This window comes from Micromesistius poutassou (genome assembly GCF_964030765.1).
Source record: "Micromesistius poutassou genome assembly, chromosome: 19".
Classification (NCBI taxonomy): Eukaryota; Metazoa; Chordata; class Actinopteri; order Gadiformes; family Gadidae; genus Micromesistius; species Micromesistius poutassou.
In genome coordinates, this window is record NC_140289.1 from 3,561,322 (window position 1) to 3,586,284 (window position 24,963).

The 24,963-nt window shown below is 44.2% G+C and overlaps 4 protein-coding genes across 4 annotated transcripts in view; 3 read left to right on the top strand and 1 right to left on the bottom strand.

Annotated features, from left to right (window-relative positions):
- Positions 1-885: 885 nt before the first annotated feature.
- On the top strand, positions 886-9,669 carry pgm3 (phosphoglucomutase 3). The gene is made up of 13 exons (XM_084484000.1): positions 886-959; positions 1,451-1,659; positions 2,500-2,684; positions 4,095-4,162; positions 4,521-4,654; positions 5,052-5,247; positions 6,076-6,233; positions 6,550-6,633; positions 6,745-6,843; positions 7,186-7,299; positions 7,513-7,635; positions 7,939-8,112; positions 8,455-9,669. The coding sequence occupies exons 2-13, from the start codon at positions 1,453-1,455 to the stop codon at positions 8,539-8,541; spliced, it is 1,629 nt and encodes a 542-aa protein (XP_084340126.1). The 5' UTR covers positions 886-959; positions 1,451-1,452; the 3' UTR covers positions 8,542-9,669.
- ngs (notochord granular surface) lies at positions 9,539-14,987 on the bottom strand (the record flags this gene model as incomplete). The annotated part of the gene is made up of 11 exons (XM_084484253.1): positions 14,742-14,987; positions 14,393-14,555; positions 14,113-14,262; positions 13,449-13,568; positions 13,071-13,166; positions 11,988-12,122; positions 11,369-11,479; positions 10,994-11,104; positions 10,561-10,685; positions 9,948-10,229; positions 9,539-9,632 (listed from the first exon to the last, which is right to left on the bottom strand). The coding sequence occupies exons 1-11, from the start codon at positions 14,930-14,932 to the stop codon at positions 9,539-9,541; spliced, it is 1,578 nt and encodes a 525-aa protein (XP_084340379.1). The 5' UTR covers positions 14,933-14,987.
- A 737-nt stretch (positions 14,988-15,724) lies between these two features.
- ccnc (cyclin C) lies at positions 15,725-21,230 on the top strand. The gene is made up of 12 exons (XM_084483669.1): positions 15,725-15,856; positions 16,172-16,278; positions 16,446-16,530; positions 16,652-16,721; positions 16,903-16,954; positions 17,068-17,123; positions 17,993-18,028; positions 18,173-18,264; positions 18,380-18,447; positions 18,685-18,764; positions 18,919-19,037; positions 19,464-21,230. The coding sequence occupies exons 1-12, from the start codon at positions 15,825-15,827 to the stop codon at positions 19,516-19,518; spliced, it is 852 nt and encodes a 283-aa protein (XP_084339795.1). The 5' UTR covers positions 15,725-15,824; the 3' UTR covers positions 19,519-21,230.
- A 976-nt stretch (positions 21,231-22,206) lies between these two features.
- Positions 22,207-24,963, top strand: part of faxca (failed axon connections homolog, metaxin like GST domain containing a) — a gene marked incomplete at both ends in the record, with an annotated part of 7,416 nt that continues 4,659 nt past the window's right edge. The window contains 2 exons of the mRNA XM_084483754.1: positions 22,207-22,457; positions 24,324-24,459. Of these exons, the coding sequence (XP_084339880.1) occupies positions 22,207-22,457; positions 24,324-24,459 (387 nt within the window). The remainder of the gene's footprint in view (positions 22,458-24,323; positions 24,460-24,963) is intronic.

Genomic DNA, 24,963 nt, shown 5'->3' on the forward strand with positions numbered 1-24,963 from the left:
GCAAGCTTTAAAAAAAAAAAAAAAGACAGAATGTTCTCCGTGTTATGTTAGCGTTTATTTATTTGTGTGTAGGCCTATCTATCTTTTTATTTATACCCACCTTCACCAAACGACAAGCGATTCGACTTCAGTAGGGGGGTCTACACGGATACACGTCCCTGTATATGGTGCTGTGGCCGGAGTAGCACGTTTCTCTCTAGGCCCACCACCACATCACACCACTATGCGCCAAAAGGGTTAATTTATGAGCGTGACAGAAGCATTTGGACCGCTGCTTGTATGCATCAAGAAGGTCCGCGCGCCCGAGTTCACGACAGCATCACGTTCACATCGTGTGGGTTTATTATATTAGATCAAGGTAAACGGGTATAGGCCTGTAGCATATAAAACATACATGCCGCTTCTTATTTGAAAGTCATAATAGCCACCAGAGCAGAATAATAGAGAATTGCTCTTAAAAAGCATAGCCTGTTGAATAGATTGAATGCAGAAATAGTCATTAGGATAGCCTAATAAAGCGATAATAAATGGGTGTGTAATTGAAAGAATGTATCTAAATCTATTATTTAGTCTAAGCATATGGCTATATTAATTCAGCCTTTCATAATTTATTTGTAGGCCGGCCTATGCAGGCCCTAGGTGGGACTGGTTAATTGCGTCAATCGTGCTGGGTCCCATAAGAATCTTTTTTGATGCATTGGTGCGACACAGAAATTCTACATTAACTGCCTCCCCATTAATACACACTGAACATTACCTAGAGAAAGCATGCCCTTTTCTTTAAGGGACGTCTATTTTCGTCCATACAAAGTGGTGTGGGTGCAGACCAGCCTATGGGAGGTGCTCACGTCGTCACGTAGCGCGTCATACACGGAAACGGAGCCACGTCTCCCAACAACTACACAACATAGGAGTCACTAATGCATTACTCTGCAGGAATCTTGAGAAGATACCACTAAGTAAGTAGTAGCACTTTGTCTGACTGTTATGGTCTCGCACGAATTTAACCACAATTGCTTAATTCCGCTCGCTACATTTCTGTACTTTGGGGAGATTTGTATTTTATGGATTTTACCTCTGTATTTTCAATATAATATACAATAATATATGCAATCGTTGGTCGGTACGGAAAAGGATTGGAGGACATTTTTGGAGTTATGAGTTTAAAGTTAGATTTCTGAAAATAAAGTCAGACTTCTGAGATTAAAGTAAGAATTTGCACAATAATGTAAGAATTCGGAGATTATTCAAATCTGCGATATACTAGTTTATTACTACAATACTTCCTGCTTCTTTGAGTGTTGCACTGATTCAAATACAGATATACCATTGTAGAAGTATAATCTATAAAGCCAACTGCATGTCAATCCATACATGCAAAGGCTATATCAAATGTTATATTCATTGTCGTGTTTTAGTAATGGCACAGATTGATTTTTTTGTGTTTCAGCAATGGCACAGTTTGAAGAAGTATCAGAGAAGTCCAAGTTACACCTTAAACCAGTCGGGTTGGATCTGCAGTATGGAACAGCGGGCTTTCGAACCAACGCGGAACATCTGGATCATGTGATGTTTCGGATGGGCCTTCTTGCTACTCTGAGGTCCAGAAACACCAAAGCCATCATCGGAGTCATGGTTACTGCATCGCACAACCCTGAGGTAGGCCCATCAAGGTGTTTTCCCCTGGAAATCTCTCACGTCACCTTTAGCCTCGTTCTGCTGATGTCCACAACACTAGCAGATAAGATATATGATTACATGACAGCAATTAAACTGCACCTTACTCTATCCATATGCCATTAAAACATACAAACAACATGAAATGACGGCTTCTGAAATGCAAAGATGAGGTTGAAATACATGTTTAAATACAGAGACTGTCTCAAAACAAAGCATCTCTCACTTTTGATCAAGAAAAAACATTCTTGTAAGTGTGCTATTTTGATCCCAATGGTGTTGCAGTCAGCAATACCGTTTCAGTTGATAATAATTCAGCAGTTACAGAATTTTTCTCTTCTGTTCATTCCCACTCTTTCCTTGTATGTCCGCAGTCACTCTTTACTCACTTGCTCACCCATATACTTATTGCGTTGATGACATGAATGAATGAATATTAATGAATGATGATGAAAATACATACAAACTACACCTTCTCAACACTTACACCTGCACTCACCGATAAGTTAACTCATGTACTGTTTCAAGTATTGTTTTCACTATTTGTAGTGTTTATCTGTTTTTGTTTTTATCTGTTTGTATATCCCTCCCCCATGTCAATGTCCTGTAATGTGGTTTATGTTCCATGTCCCGCAGAACAGGAACCTGCTGGAAACCAGTTTTTAAACTGAGTCAGGCCCGTTTTAATGTAACTTTAATGTAACTTAACTATTACTTTTTTTTAAACTTTCCTGTATAATAAATTAAAAAATAAAATAAAATAAGCTAGGGTTCCCTCCAGCTCTCTCTCTCTCATAATCTATGTATCTCCCTCTTGTTTAGGAAGACAACGGGGTGAAGCTGATCGACCCCATGGGGGAGATGTTGACCCCGGCGTGGGAGGTCTACGCCACTCAGCTAGCCAACGCGGAGCAGGATCACCTGATCACGGTTCTGAAGGACCTCATCCAGAAGGAGGCCGTCGACATGACCCAGCAAGCTGAGGTCTTTGTGGGCAGAGATACCAGGTATGGGGCTGGATGGGTTTTCTCTACAACCGGTTTGACTTTTATGCTATCTATATTTCATATGATAAAATCTGCTATTGCGCTATTAGTGGTGGACAGATTTGTTATGTTGAATTTTCAGCTGACTGCTATTGACAGCCTAGCATGACAAAACGTGTGGTTAAAATAGATGATACACATTGGTGATGCTTGTTTCAAAACAATGAATGAAACAAACAGATCCCGCACTAAATAGGTAACTTTATGACGTACAGTATACAGTTTACCCACACAAAAGTATAGATATTGTAGTCAGTAGAGGAGAGCTATTTACTTATAGTAGAAGTAGGAGTCCCTCCCTGTCAAAGTACACCTGTTGGCCGTTGAATGGCAATGTAAGAAACGGATAGGGAGGGAGGAAGCATATCTTTCCAGCCTGTATTTCCTGTTTGGCTCCACCTATTCAAGTAGATACAGAATCTCCCTTTTTATCCTGGGTTGATCTTCAAACAGCATAATGAAATTGCATAACCGTGTTGCATAACATGTATACAGTTTTAAGTGTTTGTCAACATCATTATTTCTACAATACAAGATTTCTACACTACACTATCCAATACAGCTTTTATACCCCAATTAATTGAATATCTAATCTTAGGCACTTGCTGTGCATCAAGTGATCTCGGATCCAGAAGTTTGACTATAATATTGTTCAACTTCTGGGGGGAAACTGCCCAGCGATTGGGCCGGAAAACCAGCTAGTGTGACGAGTGGAGCTACTCAGGGTTTCCTGTATTGTTACGGAGATATTTGACCGGGCTCGTTGAGAAACTCATCCAACAGGGACGAGATGGAGGTTTCAGTAGATGATTTTGACCAATCGATTACTACAGTGTCCAGTCTACTACACCTTTTTACCTTTTAACCTTTTTATCTAAGGATGTTGGTGTCCAGACAAGATGTTTTAGCTTGTCCTCCCACCGGCCACAGGAAAACAATAGTGTGTGTGTGCACTTCGGATGGCATATTTTTAATTAGACCTCCAACACAATCGGCTGTGGCAGCACCACGGGGACGGCGCTGCTGAAGAGTCTTGCAACCGATGCACACCGCCCTCGCAGCGTTGTTTATGCAAACCGTTAACTTCTCTAAAGCCAGAGTATAGTCTGGAGTCTAATCATTTGTTTATTTTCTTTTTTGAAAGATCAAAACCATGACAACCCAATTGACAGACCGATAAGATTTAGTCCTTTCCAATCGATTCCAAACCGTATCATGGTTGTTGTGTTTCCACCGGTCAGATCCACGCCACCCAGGAACAGGATTGGTTGAAACCAATTATAAGTTTGGGAAAGTGAAAAACTTTTTACAGAGCTACTGTGTACATAGTACAACAACATTCCCAACACACAATGTGTCTCGTTCCCTTAGGAGCAGCAGTGCTAGACTCTCGGATGCTGTCCTGGATGGGGTGACTGCCCTGCATGGAAACAACAAAGGTGAGGGAAATGAACAAACCGTGTGTATCTTGTGGGATTTGGTCACATTCACACTTGAAATGGTGCGGAAAGGATTTGTGCATTCGGGCTCAGGTGATACATTTCCAGCTGAAAGGTACTAGGTTCTATAATAGTTTCCATCCTACCTTTGGTATCTGTGAGCACCCTACCTGTTTCTTCTTAATGTATCTGCATTCACCTTGAAAAAATTGTCGTTCCCGGATGTCTACTCACGTTTCCCATGTTATCCATCTCCCTCTTATCTTCCTCTTCCTGTTTCTGTTTATCTGTCTGTCTGTCTGTCTGTCTGTCTGTCTGTCTGTCTGTCTGTCTGTCTGTCTGTCTCTGTGTGTGTCAGACTACGGCCTGGTGACCACCCCTCAGCTCCACTACATAGTCTGTTGCTGCAACACACGGGGCGTATACGGAGAGGCCTCGGTGGAGGGCTACTACAGCAAACTGTCGCAGGCCTTCATCCGAGTGACGAAGCATGTAAGTGTGCACGACTGAATTTGATTGCCAATGTCCATCCTTCCCTGTATGCATTCTTGAGTCGGCGTCTTAACTCCTAATGACTGTATCAGTCACTGCATGTCACTATGGATCAGCATCTTATAAATCACTACTCAAAGAGCAAATTATTATTATTATTTAACCATACATTTCGAACGGGTAAAGCTAGTGTAAGACATTTTCTGGTTTTCTTTGTTTGTAGATATCACTTAATTGTAACTGTCCACTCGTTTCGTCATTTTATTTTATTGTTTATTTTTGCTTATTTTTTTCTTTTTCTTTACTTTACTCGAAAAAAATCTATATTTTCAATTCAATTCAATAATTGACCCTTCCTCCTCCTCCCTCCGTTTCTTTCTTCTCCTTCCTTCGGCAGGCGCCCAACCGCACGGACGACCAGAAGTGCCTGCTGGTAGACGGGGCCAACGGCATCGGCGCGCTAAAGCTGCGCGAGATGGAGCCCTACCTGCAGGGGGAGCTGCAGGTCTCCCTGTTCTGCGACGGCACGGGCGGGAAGCTCAACCACGAGTGTGGTGCCGACTTCGTCAAAGTGCAGCAGAATTCCCCGAAAGGTGCGGACGAGAACGGTGGACCCGAGTGGGGCCTTTGTTCCCCAAACTAATCAATGTTTCTTAAAGGTGATATATTATACCGTCAGGTGTAAGTGTGATGAGCCGTTTTGAAAATCGGCTTCTTCTGACATCACAAGTGGGCGTGTCCACCTAGATGTGTGCTGGATAGATCAGTCTACCAGCCTAGTCCTAGTGGACTGTAGCAAACGTTCCTCACGCCCACTTGACGTGATGTCAAAAGAGGCAGATTTTCAAAACGGCTTGTAACGGCTAATCACACTCACACCTGGTGGTATAATATGTCCCCTTTAAAGAGAGAGTGACTCTCCTGTTGGACTGTAACCTGCTGAGGTTTTTAATTCCATAAAAAGTTATGCAACTATATAAATAATCAGAATAGAGATAAGACCTGAGATGAATCTTGATCCTAAAATTGAATGACCACCACCATATAATCACAAGCACTTATACCTCTCAGTAGTACACCGATATTACATTTGTGACCTTTGAGCGACTCATTATGTGCTTAGCCAACACTCTTAACCAATACAAGCCATTTAGTTGTATTAGAATTGATTATGCGTAAATATTCAGTTACATTGAGCACAAGTAAAGAACAAATTACGTGAATCAGACCTTTTTAAAGGGATCCACCCACAACGGATTAAAAAAACCTTAATTTTCTCTATTGATTATCCTGATACATATCCTGATACATATATTTCATATAGTGCCAGGCAACGACTTATCTGTAGGTGGAACAGCGATGGAGCCAGTGAGCGTTTCTTAATTTACTGTTCATGTAATCGATGTCATCTCTGGCCGAAGGCATCGTCATGAAGGCGGGCGAGCGCTGCTGTTCATTTGATGGAGATGCCGACCGCATCGTGTACTACTACAGCGACGGCCAAGGCCGCTTCCACCTGCTGGACGGGGACAAGATCGCCACTCTCATCAGCACCTACCTCAAGGAACTACTCACACAGGTACCCCATGTCCCCAGTGTCTAATAGATATGCTAACACAATGCACCGGGTCCCGTCTTCCATCTCACCCATTTACTATTGAGTCATTAAGTCATTGTTAAAAAAAATCTTTTTCAATGGGTGGTTATGTCTACTTTCACAATGTTTTGGTCCTATTTGCCTATTTTAAAAGTTGGGTTGGTCGTCTTGGTTTTTTCCCTCGACCAGACGTTCTAGAATAGACCCGCAACCATCGTTCATTGTATTGTATTATAGTGGTGAAAAAGCACCAAGACGGTGGCTTAGATGCTTGACGTCACGTGAAACCCTCCGATAGGCTGGCCTGGACCTCCAGATAGCGGTGGTTCAAACGGCGTACGCTAACGGAAGCTCAACGCGGTACCTGGAAGACACCATGAAGGTGAATAAGCTCTCTCTAGCACGCACGCACGCACGCACACACACACACACACACATTCTTTATCTCACTTGATCACGTTTTTATTGTATCTGTGATTTGATTTGCGGGCAGTTAACAGTGAGGTGCGTGAAGACTGGGGTGAAACATCTTCATCACGTGGCTCAGGAGTATGACATAGGAGTGTACTTTGAGGCCAACGGCCACGGAACTGTGAGTCTCACACACACACACACACACACACACACACACACACACACACACACACACACACACACACACACACACACACACACACACACACACACACACACACACACACGCCCCTTTGTTTCACAATGCAGCGCCATCTGCTGTAATTCATCTATAACAACATCGGCAATTCAAAAATGTTAAGACCACCCAACCCCTTTAACCTGCAATAAAAAAAAAAGAACTACACTCACACATTTCTGGACATTTCTGTTTTGACAGACTGACTCGCACTGACTTCAGGTACATATCATTTAAGGTTGAAGGCCTAACCTCAACACTAACATTCGTATTGCACCCCAGGTGTTGTTCAGCAAGGCAGCCGAGGAGAAGATCCAGCAGCTGTGTGATGACCCTGACGGGGAGAGACAGAGAGCAGCCGCCCTGCTAAAGAACTCCGTTGACATCTGCAACCAGGTTGACGCACGCACACACGCACACACGCACACACACACACACGATGATCCAATTCCTTTAAACCTTCTCATGATGATAAGATGCGAGACAACTGAATAATAATGAACCTTTTTTCAAAAGGATTTTATTTTCTGAAGATGATGTATATTTAATGTTCTTAGAGTGTAACGTTATCGTCAACTCAACGCATTGTATTTTTGTCCTTGTGTATAGACTGTGGGTGATGCCATATCTGACATGCTGTTGATTGAAGCTATACTAGCCATCAAGGGCATGACGGTTCAGCAGTGGGACGCCATTTACACCGACTTGCCCAACAGGCAGCTCAAAGTGAAGGTGCGTTTGAGTGTTTGTATCGGTGTGTCTCGAGTGTGTGTGTGGGGTTGTGATTGTCTGAATGCCTCCTCACTCATAATCTTCTTATAATTTGTTTGTTTATTGGACTCCTGTTCTGCTAAATAAATTCATTTAAACGCGTTTTTATTCTTACACGTTTTGCTTTAAAATCCTCGCTGCCCTCTTGCGGTTTCAAACATCCGGACATTTCCACTGTGGGTTAGCTTCTGTCATAGCGGTCGGCTAATGCCGGCAGGCCGTCGGTTCTGTGTCGGCTTACGGTTGGTCCATGTTCCGCCGCAGGTGGCCGACCGCAGGGTCATCGACACCACGGACGCCGAGAGGAAGACGGTGAGTCCGGCCGGGCTCCAGGAGGCCATCGACCGACTGGTGGAGCAGCACCAAGACGGCCGCTGCTTCGTCAGACCCTCGGGCACGGAGGACGTGGTCAGGGTCTACTCGGAGGCGGCGACGCAGGTACCCGTAGCCTACCTGTACACACGGTCGTTTTTTTTTACGTTTGATCGCTTTTGTGCGTTGTTTTAAAGGTGCCATGACAGGTGCGGTGTGATTAGCCGTTACAAGCCGTTTTGAAAATCTAGGACCTTTAAATGATACTTTACTAACTTGTCTTTAATTCAACTCTACAGAAAAGTGTTTTTTTTACGTTTTGTTACTTTTACATATTTTTATTTCATCTTTTTAATAAATTTTTTTGGACCTTTCGTGAACTTTGTTTACCTGGCTGTTAACTGTCACTGTGTTGTGATGATCGTGAACATGACAGTGATTCTGTGCCGTTATATTTCATTTCTTTAGGAAAGTGCTGATGCTCTGGGCCATCAAGTCAGCCTTGCAGTGTACCGCCTGGCCGGGGGAGTGGGGGGCGAACCAAAGCCCCTGTAGTAGACTAAAAGACACACACACACACACACACACACACACACACACACACACACACACACACACACACACACACACACACACACACAAGGTACACACACAAGGTACACACAGGTACACATATGCACACGAGGTACACATATGCACACATGCACATGCCCACCAAGTCCATGCAGTGCATTGAACAATCCTCTGTTTAGTACAAATTAGAAAATGTCTGTTTTTCATCTCTTTATTTTCAGTTCAGATTATGTTTGTTTTTTGCTCCAAATTGCACAATATAATATCTGCATTTTTCTAATTGTCAAATGGGAAAATAAGTGTTACAGTTTCTGTTAACATTATAATGCAAAAAATATATTTGATATTGTAACCGAATTTTGTACAATAGTAATATTGAGGGTCAATGTTTTTTTCTAATGGTGTTTTTCTGATTGGTAAAGTTTTTGTTTACTTTTTTGCTCTTTTAAAAAGAGTTGAAATAGGTAGTTCAATCATGCTGTTGGTTGAGTCTAACTCAACCTTCGACCACAACTTAATGGGTTACATGTGCCAGGTTCTTCACAAAAATGATTAGCATGACATGATTACTTGAACATTATTTAGTTGCTTTAAAAAAAATTTTGATTGAGTTGAAAATAACTAAGGTGCTATTTGGAATATGAATTTATTATTAGCCGTTTATATCATTCATAATTATCCATTAATTAGCAACAATAATGGAGATAAGTGACAGGATATGAACAGTAAAATCCAAACTAGACCACTCTTTCAACAAGTTAACAAGCTCATAATGTTGATTATAATAATTGCTATAAGTGCTCTTCAATTAAATTTTCAAAGACATGCTAATTCTTAACATGAAGGGACCGCCCAGGACCTGATTCCTTATCTCATATCTATAAAGCTTAATTTGAGTTAACATCACAGAAGCGTCTTTGGCCTCATAAACGATTGTGCGAAAGCTTGGGGGAAAAGTATCAATTTTAAGGAGGAATTGCTATTCTTCGTCCGTGTCATCAGCCGCTCCAGAAATGATGATGGTGCGCTGCTGTGAGTCACTGTTGTATGTCTCCTCTTCGGTCCTAACTGTTCTGGGAACAAATTCAATAAATGGAAGACCGAATCAGATGTACCGGGATCGATGAGGCTTATTCCATGATGTGTCGATAAATCCTCATCATTGCCGGCAACACCCATCCACTCATTGTATATCATACATATTTTAGCTTTTCATCAATACCCATGAATCCTCATGTCATAGACTAACATGTCATAGGTGTATTTTTCAAGTGGGAAAAATGATCAATAATCCCTATCACTGCAGTAACACAAGAGACAAATCACATCCCTCTCCTCCACCTCTTTCACCACTAAACAAAAACGGGGGAACGTTCATCCACTCTTACCTGACGAGGAGGGTCCCGCGCTGGGAGGTCTCGGTCGCCTGGCCCGCCCCTCTGGTCTGGCTCTCCCCTTCGGACACGTCGGTGGCTCCAGGGGCCGCGGCGGCGCCGGTGCCTCTCTTCCCCCCAGCGTCTGAGTGCAGCAGTGGGGGTCCGGAGGGCGCGGGGCAGCCGTTGGCCGTGGTGGAGCTGGAGGCGACGGCCACGCCACCTCCTCCTCCTCCTCTCAGGGACATGACGTGGACCATGGCGCTCAGACGGTTGTCCTCGCCCTCGATCAGCTTCCTGGGGGACACACGTCACGCAGTGGGGGGGGGGCTGGTTTTAGTAGCAAGCCACAGAGCTGCGTGGTGGCCGCAGTGTAGAAAGCGTTATGGAACGGGTGACTCAAATTGTAATTCCTCATGAGGGAAGACATAAGCAGCTTGATTTCACAAGCAGGAAAATACAAAGTATACTAAGTTATTATACTAGTCCTTTTAGAATTACCTGCAACACTTTGATCTAATTCACTGGTCATGTATATGTCCACCTGGCCCTTTACACACATACACACACACACGATTCTGATTGCTTAATTTACACTTGAATCCACGTGACCCGGGTAGAGTTATACCTGTAAGTGGTGATCTCAATCTCCAGGGCCATCTTGACGTTCAGCAGGTCCTGGTAGTCGCGCAGCAGCAGAGCAATCTTCTCCTTGGTGACCTGCAGATCCAGCTTGAGACCCCCTATCCGCACCTGTGGTGTGGTGATGAAATGAGACGGATTGGTTTCACAGCAGGACGCGCACAGAAAGCCTAAATCCTTGAGAAATGACACGACTTATGGAATTGATTCATGCTTAAAAATCCAATGAGCTATAAATGGATTTCTGCTGGAAAACCGTATGACTTTTAAATGGGATCATGCTTCAAAATGATGTTACGTAATTGATTCACGCTTGGCATTCTGTGCGGACTGAAAACGAATGGGGGGGCTGAGAATTGAATTGGAGAACAAAGTGGTGTGTGCTTTTTTTTTTTGCTTAGTCGGTTGTAGGCCATTACCTGCAGGTCCTCCTCCTGCTTCCTAAACCTGACGACTGCATCGCGGAGCACCGCCTCTAAATACTCATTCCTCGTCCGCAGGGCCTCCAGCTCGCGCTCCTTATTACAGATCTGCAGAAAAACACACACTTCATATTTACCTGTTTCTTCTCAACCAGGCAGGTTGTATTGGGATTCCCAAAATATAATAATAAAAGCCTGTGCATAAAATGTACAACAAACAAAATACGACAGTATAAATAACCTCACTTCAGAATGAACACAGAAAAGGACGATTTTCTTATGCAAAACACTGGCCACATAGACAAGAGCACATTTAAAAATATATTTTTATAATTTTGCATTGATTATGAAGTTATGAAGAGCCATGCTCACGTCCTTCTTGCATCCTGCGCTCTCCTCTCTCAGACTGCGGAGGCTTTGGATGTGTTTGGTTGATGCATTATTCAGGTCCACAAACTTTGTCTTGTACCAAGTGTCCATTTCCTGACAATGCACAAATCGTGAAAAAGCGCTGACTGAAAAGGTTTCCATTCATTTCAAGTGATAGCGTCTACATAAAAAGAATGTTAAACATGAATTGCAGTGGGATAATTTAAATGTGCCATAAAGTTAACCAGATTTATAAATCTATGATCTTATATGGTCAACTTTTTTGGTCATCACAATATTTTGACATTAAGAGGATATGGAATAAAATAGAAATACAAAACAGCAGGGAATTACTAACAATAAGAAATAATTAGAAATTATACAAATAAATTATATTCATGAAACAAATACATTATCATTTTGATGTTTTTTGTGTCAAGGTGTTTCTGAGCACCTTGCCCTAACTGTTCCCGACAAGATGGCTGTAACCTTGCATGTTTGACACCGCCGTCGGTGTGTGAATGTGTGTATGATTGTAAGTCGCTTTGGACAAAAGTGACTGCTAAACGCCCCAAATGTAAATGTAATGTCATACATCATGGCGGTAATTGTCCACCAGTACCTGTAGGTTTTTGGCAGCAATGCTGTCGTACTGAGACTGGATCTGCCTGAGGGCCGAGGAAATATCTGGAAGCCCAAAGGTCAGGTCGACCTTGGAGGCTGACGAATAGATCTGCTCCATCAGCATCTCGATTTCCTGTTCACAGGATTGAAACTCCAGCATGTCAAGATAATAGTTATATGAAATCCAGCAGTCCTACCATGTTAGAGCAGAATTCCTGGTGGGAGACGGCGCAGGGACTGGGCCGGGAACCAACAACGCGATGGGCGAAGCTACACACAAACTAACTGCTGGAGGGGAGGAAGCTTTCAGAAGAGGATTTTATTAAGTGTATTTCTACAGCGGCCAGTATTCACAGTGTTGATTTTAAACCTTTACCTTACTACTTTGCTGGACGAGTTTGTGTTTGCCAATGCTGCACTCACAGATCCCATACTCGAGAAAAACGATTTTTTAAAAGAAATATGAAGTGAAAGAAAGAAAAATTCCCCATTCTTCCATATTTGAGCTCGTCTGCCATCAGACTTTACATATTAATCTAAAGTCTGATTTGTGAGACTAAGCTAGTAGTGATTGTAGTTATTTCAAGTGCCTTGTCTGACCACAATTTACTGCAAAATGTAGCTCTGTACACACACAACAGTTAGACAGCAAGACCGCAAATGTATTGAAAAATACCCAAACAATGTTGCTGCTGATTCACTTAATCACTCAGGCCATACTCAGTCAAAGGGTATCCTCATATCGCAGAATTGTTTATCTATTTGCTAAATCACTCATGGACATACTTAGCATGTCCACTCCTGCCAACACTTAACACTCGACCGCATCGTTCTGCAAGTTTGACACGGAGATGACAATTGGTGGACCTAACATTAGTCTGTGTCTGTACATACACTGTCGCTACATATGACATTGATTTCTGCCAGATTATAACCATCTCATTATAGTCTGGGTAACAAGAATGCATGGCATGGGACCAAACTGCTGTGACCCAGAAGCATACAGCCTTCTAAACAGAGTCCCCCCCCCCCCCCCCCCCACACACACACACACACAGACACACACACTCTCATGTTTTACCTCCTTGTGAACCCGTTGGAGAAAGGTCAGCTCTATCTCCAGGTTCTCCAGATGTTTCTCCAGAGAGATGCGGGCTGAGGTGGCTTTATCTACATCCTGTGGAAAGATTTGACTCAGTCAGTTCATATTTATTTGTACACACACACACGCACAAAGGCACACACGCACACACACACTTTTGGATGTTATCACCTGGTTATAAAGAGTTTGCAAACGCAGGAGTCATCTCTATGCTCAGCATATGGAAATAACTGTGATCAGCAGTTATTAAGCTACAGGTTCACAAAGCAAAATTCCTGCAGTCATTCCTTTTTATTCCCTCCAACCCATACACTGAACTGACTTCACAACCTGCTGTGGGTCCCGCTGCTGCCTTACCGGGCGGAACGCCTCGATCTGCAGCTCTGTCTTCTTCCTGGCCTCCAGGGCCTGGTCGTACCTGGCCTTCAGAGCGGCGAGCTGGCCTGCCATGGCCTCCTTAGAGCCCAGGGCCTGGTCCTACCACAGACACAAGGCTCGGGTGAAGTAGCAGTAGCGATAGTAGAATGAATAGAAACGGGCAGGGTGGCGTAGTGGCAAGGGTGTTCCCCACCTTGATGCTTATAGAAACAACAACCTACATGATGATGGTGCTGGTGTTGGTGCTGCGTGATGCTGTGTGATGGCTGAATGCTGATGAAGAGGCCTCGTCAACACAGCCACTATACCACAATGCTGTTTCCTCCAGGATAAATTCAATATACTGGGTTTGATTTCCAATTTGCCTTGCCTAACCAATGTAGGCATTCCAGAGCAAGATGCCTATCTCTCTACCTTCTCCTTAATGCTGTATCTGAATTCACTGTACGTAGCTCTGGATAAAAGTTATTTAGTGTCTGCTCGATGACATGTAGTAAGAGATTAACTTACTATAAGTAACTGATAGCAGAAGTAGTAAGAAGTTAGCAAGAATCACAACTTTGCTCGGTCCAGAGAGGACGCGTGAGTGTCATGTTAAACCACTCATTCAAGGAGAACTGTGTATCATGGTGATGGATCTCACCCTCTGGACTCTCATCTGCTCCGCCAACCGAGTCAGGTCCTTCAGCTGGGTCTCGTACAGCTGCCTGAGACCCGACGGCTGCAGGAAACGGCTTTTCACGGCGTGGATCTCATCCTCCAGCAGCTTGTTCTTGGACTCCAGGGAGCGCACCTGCAGCAGGAGGTCACACAGCGGAGAATAGGTTGGCGGCTATCTTTTTAATATCTTTTTAAGAAGACACAACAAACAAACCACACGGGCGACAGAGAGAGGGTGAAAAGGGTGAGGAGGGGGGTCTTGCCTTTTCGATGTAGACAGCCAGACGGTCGTTGAGGGCCACCATCTCCCTCCTCTCGCCGGTCCGGGTGGTCATGAATGCCTGGTTCTCGGCGGTGGCCGCGTCCAGATCCAGCTTGGGCCCGAGTCCCATGGACATGCCGAAACAGAGAGCCTCCATACTTCCACTGCACAAAGGAGTGATGGTTGAAGATGTACAAACATCAAAGTTCTGCTTCACAATTTTCTAAATTCTTGCTCAGAAAATCACTGAAGGAGTTTTTGTATTTTAACCACAGTTTGAAATTGTTGTTCATTGAATAACTTGATATGTATTGTATTTGATTGGTAAGCCTTAAATACATTACACGGACCTGTTCATGCGGGACTTGTTGGAGGTCGCCCTGCGCCCAGTCGATGACGCTCTGAGGGAAAAGCTGGCAGAACGAGCCGGTCTGCGTGTAGGAGATGGACTAGAGACTCGGATCCGATAGACGGAAGAGGCCACGGAGCTGCCCTCAAAGTGGCGACGGTAAGAAGACCTCCTTTCTGGACTGCAGCTCATGTTGGTAATGTTTGATCTTCTTTAGGTTTGGAAGGGTTTTGGAACTCCCTGCAGAACAGTTTTTGCTCTCATCACTTGGTTTGAGGCTTTATATAGGCCTACGCAGGTTTTGCCCTGCCCATCATCGTCGGACCCACTCACACGCATTGCATACTTAGGATTGTTAAGGAATGTCGAAACCTGGCATCATTCTCAGGAGTGGCTGTCCGCAATAATATCTACCAAGACTCTGCCAAGAGGTCGTTATTTATTTATTAACAGGGAGTTTAATGATATATAATATATAGTCATGCTATTTTGCATTTATCTAACTTTAACCATGCTGGTAAGTAATCTATTATTATATAAATAACAAAACAGTACCAAGTGATCCTAGCGATATTAATAATATAATTATGATTATGATTGTGGTTATATTACAAAGATGAAGAGGATGATGATGATGATGATGATGATTATCATGATCATGGTCATTATTATTATTATTATTATTATTATTATTATTATTATTATTATTATTATTATCAGTAACAACATTTCAATATCAATCAAAAAAATTACGTTATTTTTTTTTTTTTATAAAGAAAAGATAGGGTAGGCCTACCCAAATAACGAAAACGAATTTCCTACATTCACATCTTCGTCATTAATCGTTCCGTTTCCACATCTTTTTTTTAAATTATTATTTGTATTATGAGTTATTTATTTAGTAATTTCGTCTATCACCGAGGTTTGATGCGGAACTATTTAGCTGTATCTTGCGTCTCGTCGGACCGTTTTTCTTGTCGTACTGTGATTTGTTAAGCTGAACCGATTCTCCTTCTGGTGCTGACTTTTTGTTTAGTATTACGTTACATCTAAAGTATAGTTTGTCCGTTTAAGCTCCTACGACATGGCAGGGAATTTCTGGCAAAGCTCCCACTAGTAAGTAAAAGGATGAATTATGGATGTATTTAACAAAGAACAGTCTTGTTGACTGGCCTAACACTTATTGTGGACGATCTCCTAGCAATGCAATAAAAAAATCAGCTTTTTAGACAAAGGTTTTTGAGGTTTATGTCTAGTACATTACATTATGCATACTTGTAATATGTTCCAACCAAATTAATTGCGTTATGCTTATTAACACTGAACTGCCGTCTAGCATATGGCTAACTCAATATGTATTGTATCTGTTGTGCTCACTATGTTGTTACAGTGGGCTTATTTGTGTGATCTTAATTGTGTTTTTATTTATAGTTTGCAATGGGTTCTGGACAAGCAGGACCTGATGAAGGAGCGACAAAAGGACCTCAAGTTTCTCACAGAAGAGGAATACTGGAAGCTGCAGATATTCTTTGCCAATGGTGCTTCTATGACTTAATTCAATAACCTGTAGTTTGCTGTGATCTAGCATACTGCTAACAACACATTTATAAACGTATAACGTTATACACTTTATTAATGAACAGAAAGGTGTTGTGCTGTACACTATAACAGACAATAACTGTACATGTCACATGGTCTTCGTTAGTCATCCAGGCTCTGGGAGAACACCTGAAGTTAAGGCAGCAGGTTATTGCTACAGCAACGGTGTACTTTAAACGCTTTTATGCCAGGTAAGCAAATACTGCAATGTTCAATGACATGTAAATAATTATAGTCAATTCTACTAAAACATATTTTATTGCTTGTTGGATTCATTTGAAATACATTCATTGTATGTGTTTTTGTTTGCAGATATTCCCTGAAGAGTATAGATCCAGTGCTGATGGCCCCTACTTGTGTTTTTCTAGCCTCTAAAGTTGAGGTATGCAAACTTCTAATACATCATTTTGTATGTTTTGGTACATACTAGATTTGTACTTCATAATAACACAAATGTTTTTCCTCATTTTCCTTCTTTTTTGCCATGTATAGATGTGGTCCCTTTTGCTGTATGATTAAAAATAAATAAATATTTTCTTCTCCTAAATTTTTGCTTCTCGCAGGAATTTGGAGTTGTTTCCAACACTAGGTTGATCAGTGCTGCAACATCAGTATGTAAGTATCCAGACCCGCAAGCACAAGCTGTTGAACACACTTTGAAACACTAAAATCACATCATGTTCATGTGAGAAGAACCCTACATGATGCTTTTCTTTCCTTTCAAACAGTGAAAACCAGGTTTTCCTACGCCTTCCCCAAGGAGTTCCCATACAGAATGAATCATGTAAGTCCACGTTAGTTACAGCAGTGAGATTGAGATACAATGTGATTCCTCCTCACCTTAATGATAATGGGAACAACAGCCAACATGCTATCGCTATATGACAGATGTATGACAATGGAAGGGCCTCACAAGCACCACTGCCATACCATAAGTCTGCTTCCTCCCACGTTATTTATGCGTTGCTAAGCTTCCTTGCGACAACATGACATGAGCTCCCAACGGACTCTGTGCCGCCATTTTGAAATGTCGACCGGTTCACGGGAATCAGCAAACTAATATTTACACAGCTGTGATGAAAGTGTTGCTGCTGCGGGAGATGGCTCAGAGGGTGTGTGTCTTCATACCGCCCGGGATGCCTTATAGCGGTGTCAGATGGTTGGCGGTGCTGCCAGCATGTCATTTGTTAGGGAGCCACGGTGGTCTGCTGCCTGCCACAGAGCAGTGTAGAGGCTAGTGGATGCCCTGCCTTGTCCAGCGCTGTAAGGGGAGGGGCGGACTCACAGGCCCTCGGGAAATAAGTTGCCGGGATTCTGTGACTGGGGATCGTAACTCATATTGACTCTACTCCGCGGATGGGCCGCTGGCGGTGGAGTGGGGGTCGGGGCTGGGGCCAGCGGGGGGGGGGGGGGGGGGGGACTAGGGTCGAGAAGTCAACCTCGTCTCTCAAGACCAAAATGGCACAGTTTTGAGCGTTGCTTTGTTTGTGGGGTATTCTGGAGGGGGTCTTAGAGTCAGGGGCCAGTTATCTCTTCCCAAATCTTGACGTTTGGGAGGCATCTTCGCAGTGCAATTGAAAAGCAATTGGCTGTGAATGTAGGGCAGTATATCATGTCGAAACAACACTCTTTCACACTTTTTCCTCACCACAGATACTGGAATGTGAGTTCTACCTACTGGAGTTGATGGTGAGTGGTGGAAACCGTTCGCTCCGATCAAACCTTTGTTGATTTGTATTATGATACGGGATGCTGTAGGTGAGGTCTATGATTGGATGACATGAAGTGATGTCGGCAGTGGGTGAGGGCACTGATTGGATGTGTGTGTTTCAGGACTGCTGCCTCATCGTGTACCACCCCTACAGACCCCTCTTGCAGTATGTACAGGACATGGGGCAGGAGGACATGCTGCTGCCTCTGGCCTGGTACGGTTTGGGTGTTTAGAGGGAACAGGGCTGAGGTTATCTCCTTGATATGCAGAAAAGATTTTCACTGTTTTCATATATATATATTTGTAATTAATCTGTTATCTTCCAATAGGCGAATAGTGAACGACACATACAGGACAGACCTGTGTCTACTCTATCCACCCTTCATGATTGCACTGGGTAAGGGGGTGTGTGTGTGTGTGTGTGTGTGTGTGTGTGTGTGTGTGTGTGTGTGTGTGTGTGTGTGTGTGTGTGTGTGTGTGTGTGTGTGTGTGTGTGTGTGTGTGTGTGTGTGTGTGTGTGTGTGTGTGTGAGTGTATTTCTGTGTGAGTGAGAGTATTTCTGTGTGTGTGTGAGATTACATGAAATGAAAAATACATGCTTAACCCTCCACTACATGATCTTCTTGCCCTGTAGCCTGCCTGAACGTTGCCTGTGTGGTACAGCAGAAGGATGCCAGACAGTGGTTTGCTGAGCTCTCGGTGGACATGGACAAGGTAGGAAGAGTTCCCCCGTGTGCCACTATTGTCTGTGGTTCAACCTCTGCATGCGGCCGTGATAATACAGAGGACTATGTTCAGCAAACGTGGATCGCTGCAGGCATTTCTGTTTTTTTATGCTTGAAGCTTTACATTTTGGTTTTGTGTGGAGATCCTTGAGATCATCCGCGTGATCCTGAAGCTGTACGACCAGTGGAAGAACTTTGACGACCGCAAGGAGATGGCCGTGGTTCTCAACAAGATGCCCAAACCCAAGCCTCCTCCCAACAGGTAAATGACATCGCCATGTGTTTTCACTTCTGGTTGCAAGTTTTCCATGTTTCTGTTGAGGCTTTAGCTATCTATGTGTGTGCTATAGTTGGATATAGGACAGTCTAGCCTGAATATTTGCTTGATGTTTGCTGGTGATCCAAAATTGCCAGTAATAATGGGCTGATTTCCATCCATATTTATCTACTCTGGGACAATAATCCCTAAAAAGACATAACATAATGTATTTTTTCCCCGCATTTTAGTTTTCTGTTTTTCCATACAATTACTTTCTTTTTATTACCAGTATTGCAGTTGGTTGCTCAGTTTTTTTTCTAAATGGTGGTTAGGGTTAGGGTAAGTATTTGAAGCATTGCCGCCTGTGTTATGAATAGATGTACTGTGTCTAAAAACAAGTCCCTCTTCTTGTGTATCCCTCCCCTCTAGCGAGAACGACCAGAGCTCCAACGGGAGCCAGGGCAACTCGTACAGCCAGTCATAGGCCCAGCACCCTCCCAGCAGCCTCCATTTTGTACTGACCAGCGGCCATTTGCAGAATGACTTCCAACATCACTTTTGAGAGGGCAAGCCTGCTGGGACATTCTGCATTTCAACTAGAGGTATTCACCCCATGGACACCACCCTCTCTCCCGTTACCCCTTAACTAGCACATATCCCCCCCCCCCCCCATCCTTCTCTTTCTGAAGTGGTCACATGATCAAGAACCAGCCGGCGAATAGGGGACATGGTTGATGCCATTCAGTCCAACCCAATGTTGGGTTGGACCCCCCACCTCAACCCCCCCCCAGAGACTGACAGCAATAGAAGGCCATGAGGAAGAGCACTTCTAGTTCAGCATAATAGGGGTGTTGTTTGGGTGGACACACCCCTAAAAAGAAGGGTTTGGACAAACAGTCGGTGTTATGCGATGTATATGTACACATATATTGTGATTTATTCCTGACAGCCTTGAACGGTCTCAGGGAGCGCTTCGTTGTGATTGGGTGCTCCGTGGGATCACTGAGAGAAAAAAAAAAAAAAAAAAGAACTTGGATCGCCAGCAGTGTGCACGTGAGTGTGCACATGCGCGTGAGAGTGGGTGGGCCCCCTCCGGTGGGGTTTTCTTCATTCCTCAGGGACTATACAAGTAGTCTGTCTCGACTGGTGTGTGCCAGAGGATCTACCCCCCCCCCCCCCCCCCTCCCTCCTCCCCGTGTTTGTTTCACATCCACCATCTGACTGTTGTGTCACTACCTGGTGTGAGCGGGTACCTTTTTGTATATAATGAGGTCTGGCGTTGAGTTACTGATGATCTTGGGTGTATAGATCATCGTTTGTTAATAATCATGATTGTGCTCCATTCTGCCCCCGGCCCTTAACCTTGTAAATGGCCTTATAATGGAATTGTACTTTCTTTACTTTACTTGGAAAACTTGAGCTAGGATTGCGTAAAAAGTCGCTTGTTCATTGTTCATTCAACTATCATGATTCCAAAGTTTATTTTAATTATTTTTTTTAAGTTGGCTTTAGGGTTGAACATAATGTATTGTATCAAACCATTTTTTTTATTAGTATTATGGGTTTTTGCAAGCTTTTGCGTTGCTGTTGTAAAAGTGAATCAAATTTAAATTCTGTACATTTTTTCACTACCTGTTTTCTTTTACTTTCTGTATTTTACATGTACACTTAAAACCACCTATTTTATCATTTGTTAATTGTGTGTGTATGTGTGTGTGTGCGCGCGCGTGCGTGTGTGTGTGTGTGTGTGTGTCTGTGTGTGAGACTATACATGTCGAACGTTTTGTGATGTGATGAATTGGGACCTCTGAGTTTTGGCTCGATCATAATGACATGCTCAGACGCCTTAATAAAAGCTGCTGTTTACACAGAAACAACCACAAAATCTCTGAAACAAGCACACCCCCACCCATCCTAGTGCGGGTACTGTAAGGTCTATGATTCAATGGATGACCTGTTTGCGGGGAAGTGTGTTTTCCTCTGTATTTTACTCCTCACTTTCATTGACTTTTTTGCTTTCTCATTTGAAGAAACAATCATTGCAAACGGTGCATGGATGTAACTGGCATGTGGAGTTCGACTTTGATGTCACTCTCTCCCATCCGCTATGGTGGCAAGTGAGTCTGTTTCGAAAGGGGACAAAAGCGTGTGAATGCCAACCCTGTCCGTATGGCTTTGCCTTCCGGCACCCCCCCCCCCCCCCCCCCCCCCGCTTCCCCCTTCCCCCCCATGCCACACCCCCCCACCCAATCCCCCCCCCGCTTCCCCCTTCCCCCCCATGCCACACCCCCCCACCCAATCTACCGACTCCCATCTGTTCAATAAAAATGGGTAAACATGGGTCAATAAAAATTGGTAAAAACACCAAAGGGCTTTACCTCATTGAACTGCCCCTATCAGAAGGCCCACACAAAACACATTTTTACAAAATCACATTTGTTCTTGAGTATTACTTGAATTTGTACATTGTCTTTTGGAAGTTGTAATTAAACCTGTATGTTGTGAAAAAACATGGGTGTCTTACGAAAGCTTTTTATGAAAATGTGTCCGGGGCCATTGGAGGACTAGCCCTTGAGGTAACCTTCTGGGTTACAATAATGTTCCCTTCAGGACCGACTGCCATTGGTTGACGGTTGGTCAGTGGTGCTGAAGCGACCCCTAGTGGCCTATATTAGAGATGCAGCATTTTAATCATTTTACGCCTCAACTAAAATAAAGGGAGATAAAAATGCTGGAAAAATAGATGCCCCCATTGCATCTTTTGTCTTGGTTCTCTTCACGATCAGTAAAAAATAAATATCTGGAGTCAGGCCCAGCTCTCATCCGCCCTCACGAGGCACCTGCGTCTAGATGTGGATCCTGTGACGTCAGACACCCGTCGCCGTGACGTCAGGCCCAACGGGAGCGAGCTTGTCAGCGAGGCTGCGGAGGATGCCGACCCCGCAGCGGGGACAAGCGCCGGGCGAGATGCTCCTCGCCAACCACCGGTTACTTCCCGCATCATCGCCGAAACCACCATCACCTTCACCATCATCATCCAGTTCCCATCCTACCTCGGCGACTGCTACGACGACCACCCGGCACTCATGAAGCCCCCGTTGTGGAAGAAGAAGCAGCCCAACCCTGCCAAAGTGAGGCGGAAAGAAGAGGCCCGCTGCGAGCACAGAGTAGAATGTACTGGCGCGTCGGGTTCGCGTGGACGCGGTCGTGTGTTCTGGATCTCGGCCTGAACGGGAGCTTCTCGGGGGGGCTGGACGAGCCGCTGTACGGGTACGGGTACATCATCGCCTGCCCCTTGCAGGACTACGGCGGGATCATGTCAGCTCTCGGATCCGACTCGTGGTGGAGAAAAACGCTGTATCTGACCGGAGGGGCTCTGCTGGCGGCCGCTGCTTACCTTCTGCATGAGCTCCTCTCCATCAGGTAGGGCTCTGAATCTAAGTCTAAACCTATACTACTGTGTAAGAAATGGGCTGGTGTATAATGACTGATAACTGCTTCCACCAACGCCTTATTGTGGCCGTGGTAAGAACAGCAGCGCCCCGGTGTATTTCCATGTTACTTAATATTGTGAGGTCGGGGAGGGGTGGAGGATAAGGAATCGTGAGCGTGTGATGTAACGACCACCTTCCCAGCCATCGAAGGAGATCCCAGCGTTGGTTTCCATCTCAAGGACGTGGATTTGTGCTGGGGGCCTGATTCGAAAAACACTCATGCATAACAACGATTGGAGATAATTAGGCTTATGCTGACGATTTTGCTATGCTGTTGTTCTCCCTGCGCAAATACACACTCAAAAGGGGGTGACTTTCATTTGTCAACACCTCGACAGCGGCCCTTTATTTATGTCTAGGCCTGTCTATAACAGCCAACTCTGCAATTATGAAAACATGACTTATTCCGATTGCTTTCGATAACAGTCTGGTGCAGAATGCAAAATGGTATTTTTGGTCAATGTACAAGCGTGCATTCGCCAACAAATTCAGGTTAATAGAGGTATGTAACTGTTGTGTGCTAAGGAGACCCGGGCCTGCAGGAGGTCATCTTTCTGGCCGCTGTTGTCCTCAGATAAACAAGGCAGCGGCAGGTCACCGATAGGAGCCGAGGTGGACAGGACGCAGGACACATTGATGTATTATTGTGTTACATAATCAACTCTGAAATCGATGCAAGCATTTGTGTGGAATATATTGAAACACTCAAGGCTATGTTCATTAGCCTATTAAAGGCCTGCATCTGAGCGTTTTATTTGTTTATTTGGCTCGCCATCGCGATGACCTGTGTTTATTTTTTCATGCTGCTGTCTAACTGAGATTGTACTGCCGGTGTACGTGTGTCTATGGATCTGCTGTCTGTGTGTTGTCGCTCATCTCTGCGATCAACACTAAAAGGATCACTTTATTTCTTTGACCCATTGCGTAAATGCCACCGCATCCTAAACACACCACGCACTTCAGCACTGGAGCGGAGTGGACAGCCACTCAGCTGCTCGTATGCGTTTTCCCAGCGCATTTTTTTTTCACATCTGCATTATGCGCAGCACGTGAGGACCTTGCAATTGGCCGTCACAGCCGAGTTATTCAATGGTAGGCTAGCTGGCGTGTCCACTCCGAGGCTGTCCGGGGTAGGGTACAGGCCTGAAGCACAAGCAGTCCTCATCGGGGGTTTGTGTAATCGTGTTTGACATTCCTGCATCCCGCTGTCTGCCCTTCACCTCTTGCGCTCCGGACTGCAGTGTTTTTTTGAGGCCTTTAAATCTTCAAGTGCAGTTCTTGATGCTGTGAACTTTTTATGCATTAATAGGGATCTTGTTGGGCTCCATCTGTGCAAAAAAAAAGGCCTGTTGAAATCTGAGAATTTTCTTCTAGAATCAGTGGAATTTGAGAATGTGCTTGGACCCAGAAGAAGGCATGACACAATACATATCGGATTCCACTAGTTTCCTTTAAGTCTAAATTATTCAAATAATGTTTATTTGATGATGCATTCAAACAACCGATCAGATCCTTCCAATGCAAGTTTGCCATTCTGAATATCTGGGTACTAGATAACACTATCTTAATACTTTGGTTCCACTTTACTGTATATGGCTGAACTGCCTGCATCCCCAGTATCAGTCGCTGCTTTAATAACATCAAGGGCCCCAAAGTCACATTGAAGACGTTTCCTTTTGTGTGTGTGTGTGTGTGTGTGTGTGTGTGTGTGTGTGTGTGTGTGTGTGTGTGTGTGTGTGTGTGTGTGTGTGTGTGTGTGTGTGTGTGTGTGTGTGTGTGTGTGACACACAAACAGGAAGGAGGAAGAGCTGGACTCTAAAGATGCGATCATCCTCCACCAGTTCTCCAGGCCCCGGACGGGGGGGCCGTCCCTGTCCCCCTTCTGCCTCAAGATGGAGACCTACCTGCGCATGGTGGACCTGCCCTATCAGGTACAGCCGCTGGCCTGAGGGACGAGCCAGACCCGCTTAATACCATCCTGATAGTCGTGTTTGCCCTTCGCAATGCATTTCAGTTGATTTCCAAATATGGTTGTGGCCTTATGTTGTACAAAAACATTCCAGCCAATCAGAGTGCTCTCTTCACGCTTGTCGAATCTGGTTGTTGTTAAAGCTAAAAAGATCCTAATCAAGAGACGCCTTCCGTGCAGGTTTCTGCTGATCTTTTACCGTTGTTGTTCAGTCTATTTCGGATTAAAAACATTTTGTTTGCATACACTTTCCTTGGGCACTTTGTAGTTTTAATTCAGCAGACCGTGTTTGTTGTGGACGTAAACTCCCCTGAGCGCTGATTTGTCCTAGCGTTTAAAAAAAAGGATAATCTCTTAACGGGATCGAGGCCAGAACGATAGAGTCAGTGCAGATAGAATCAGAACCTGAACTCGCAAAACTGTGAGTTAAGTTTCCTGATTTAATGAGCCGGTATTTTGCTCAAGA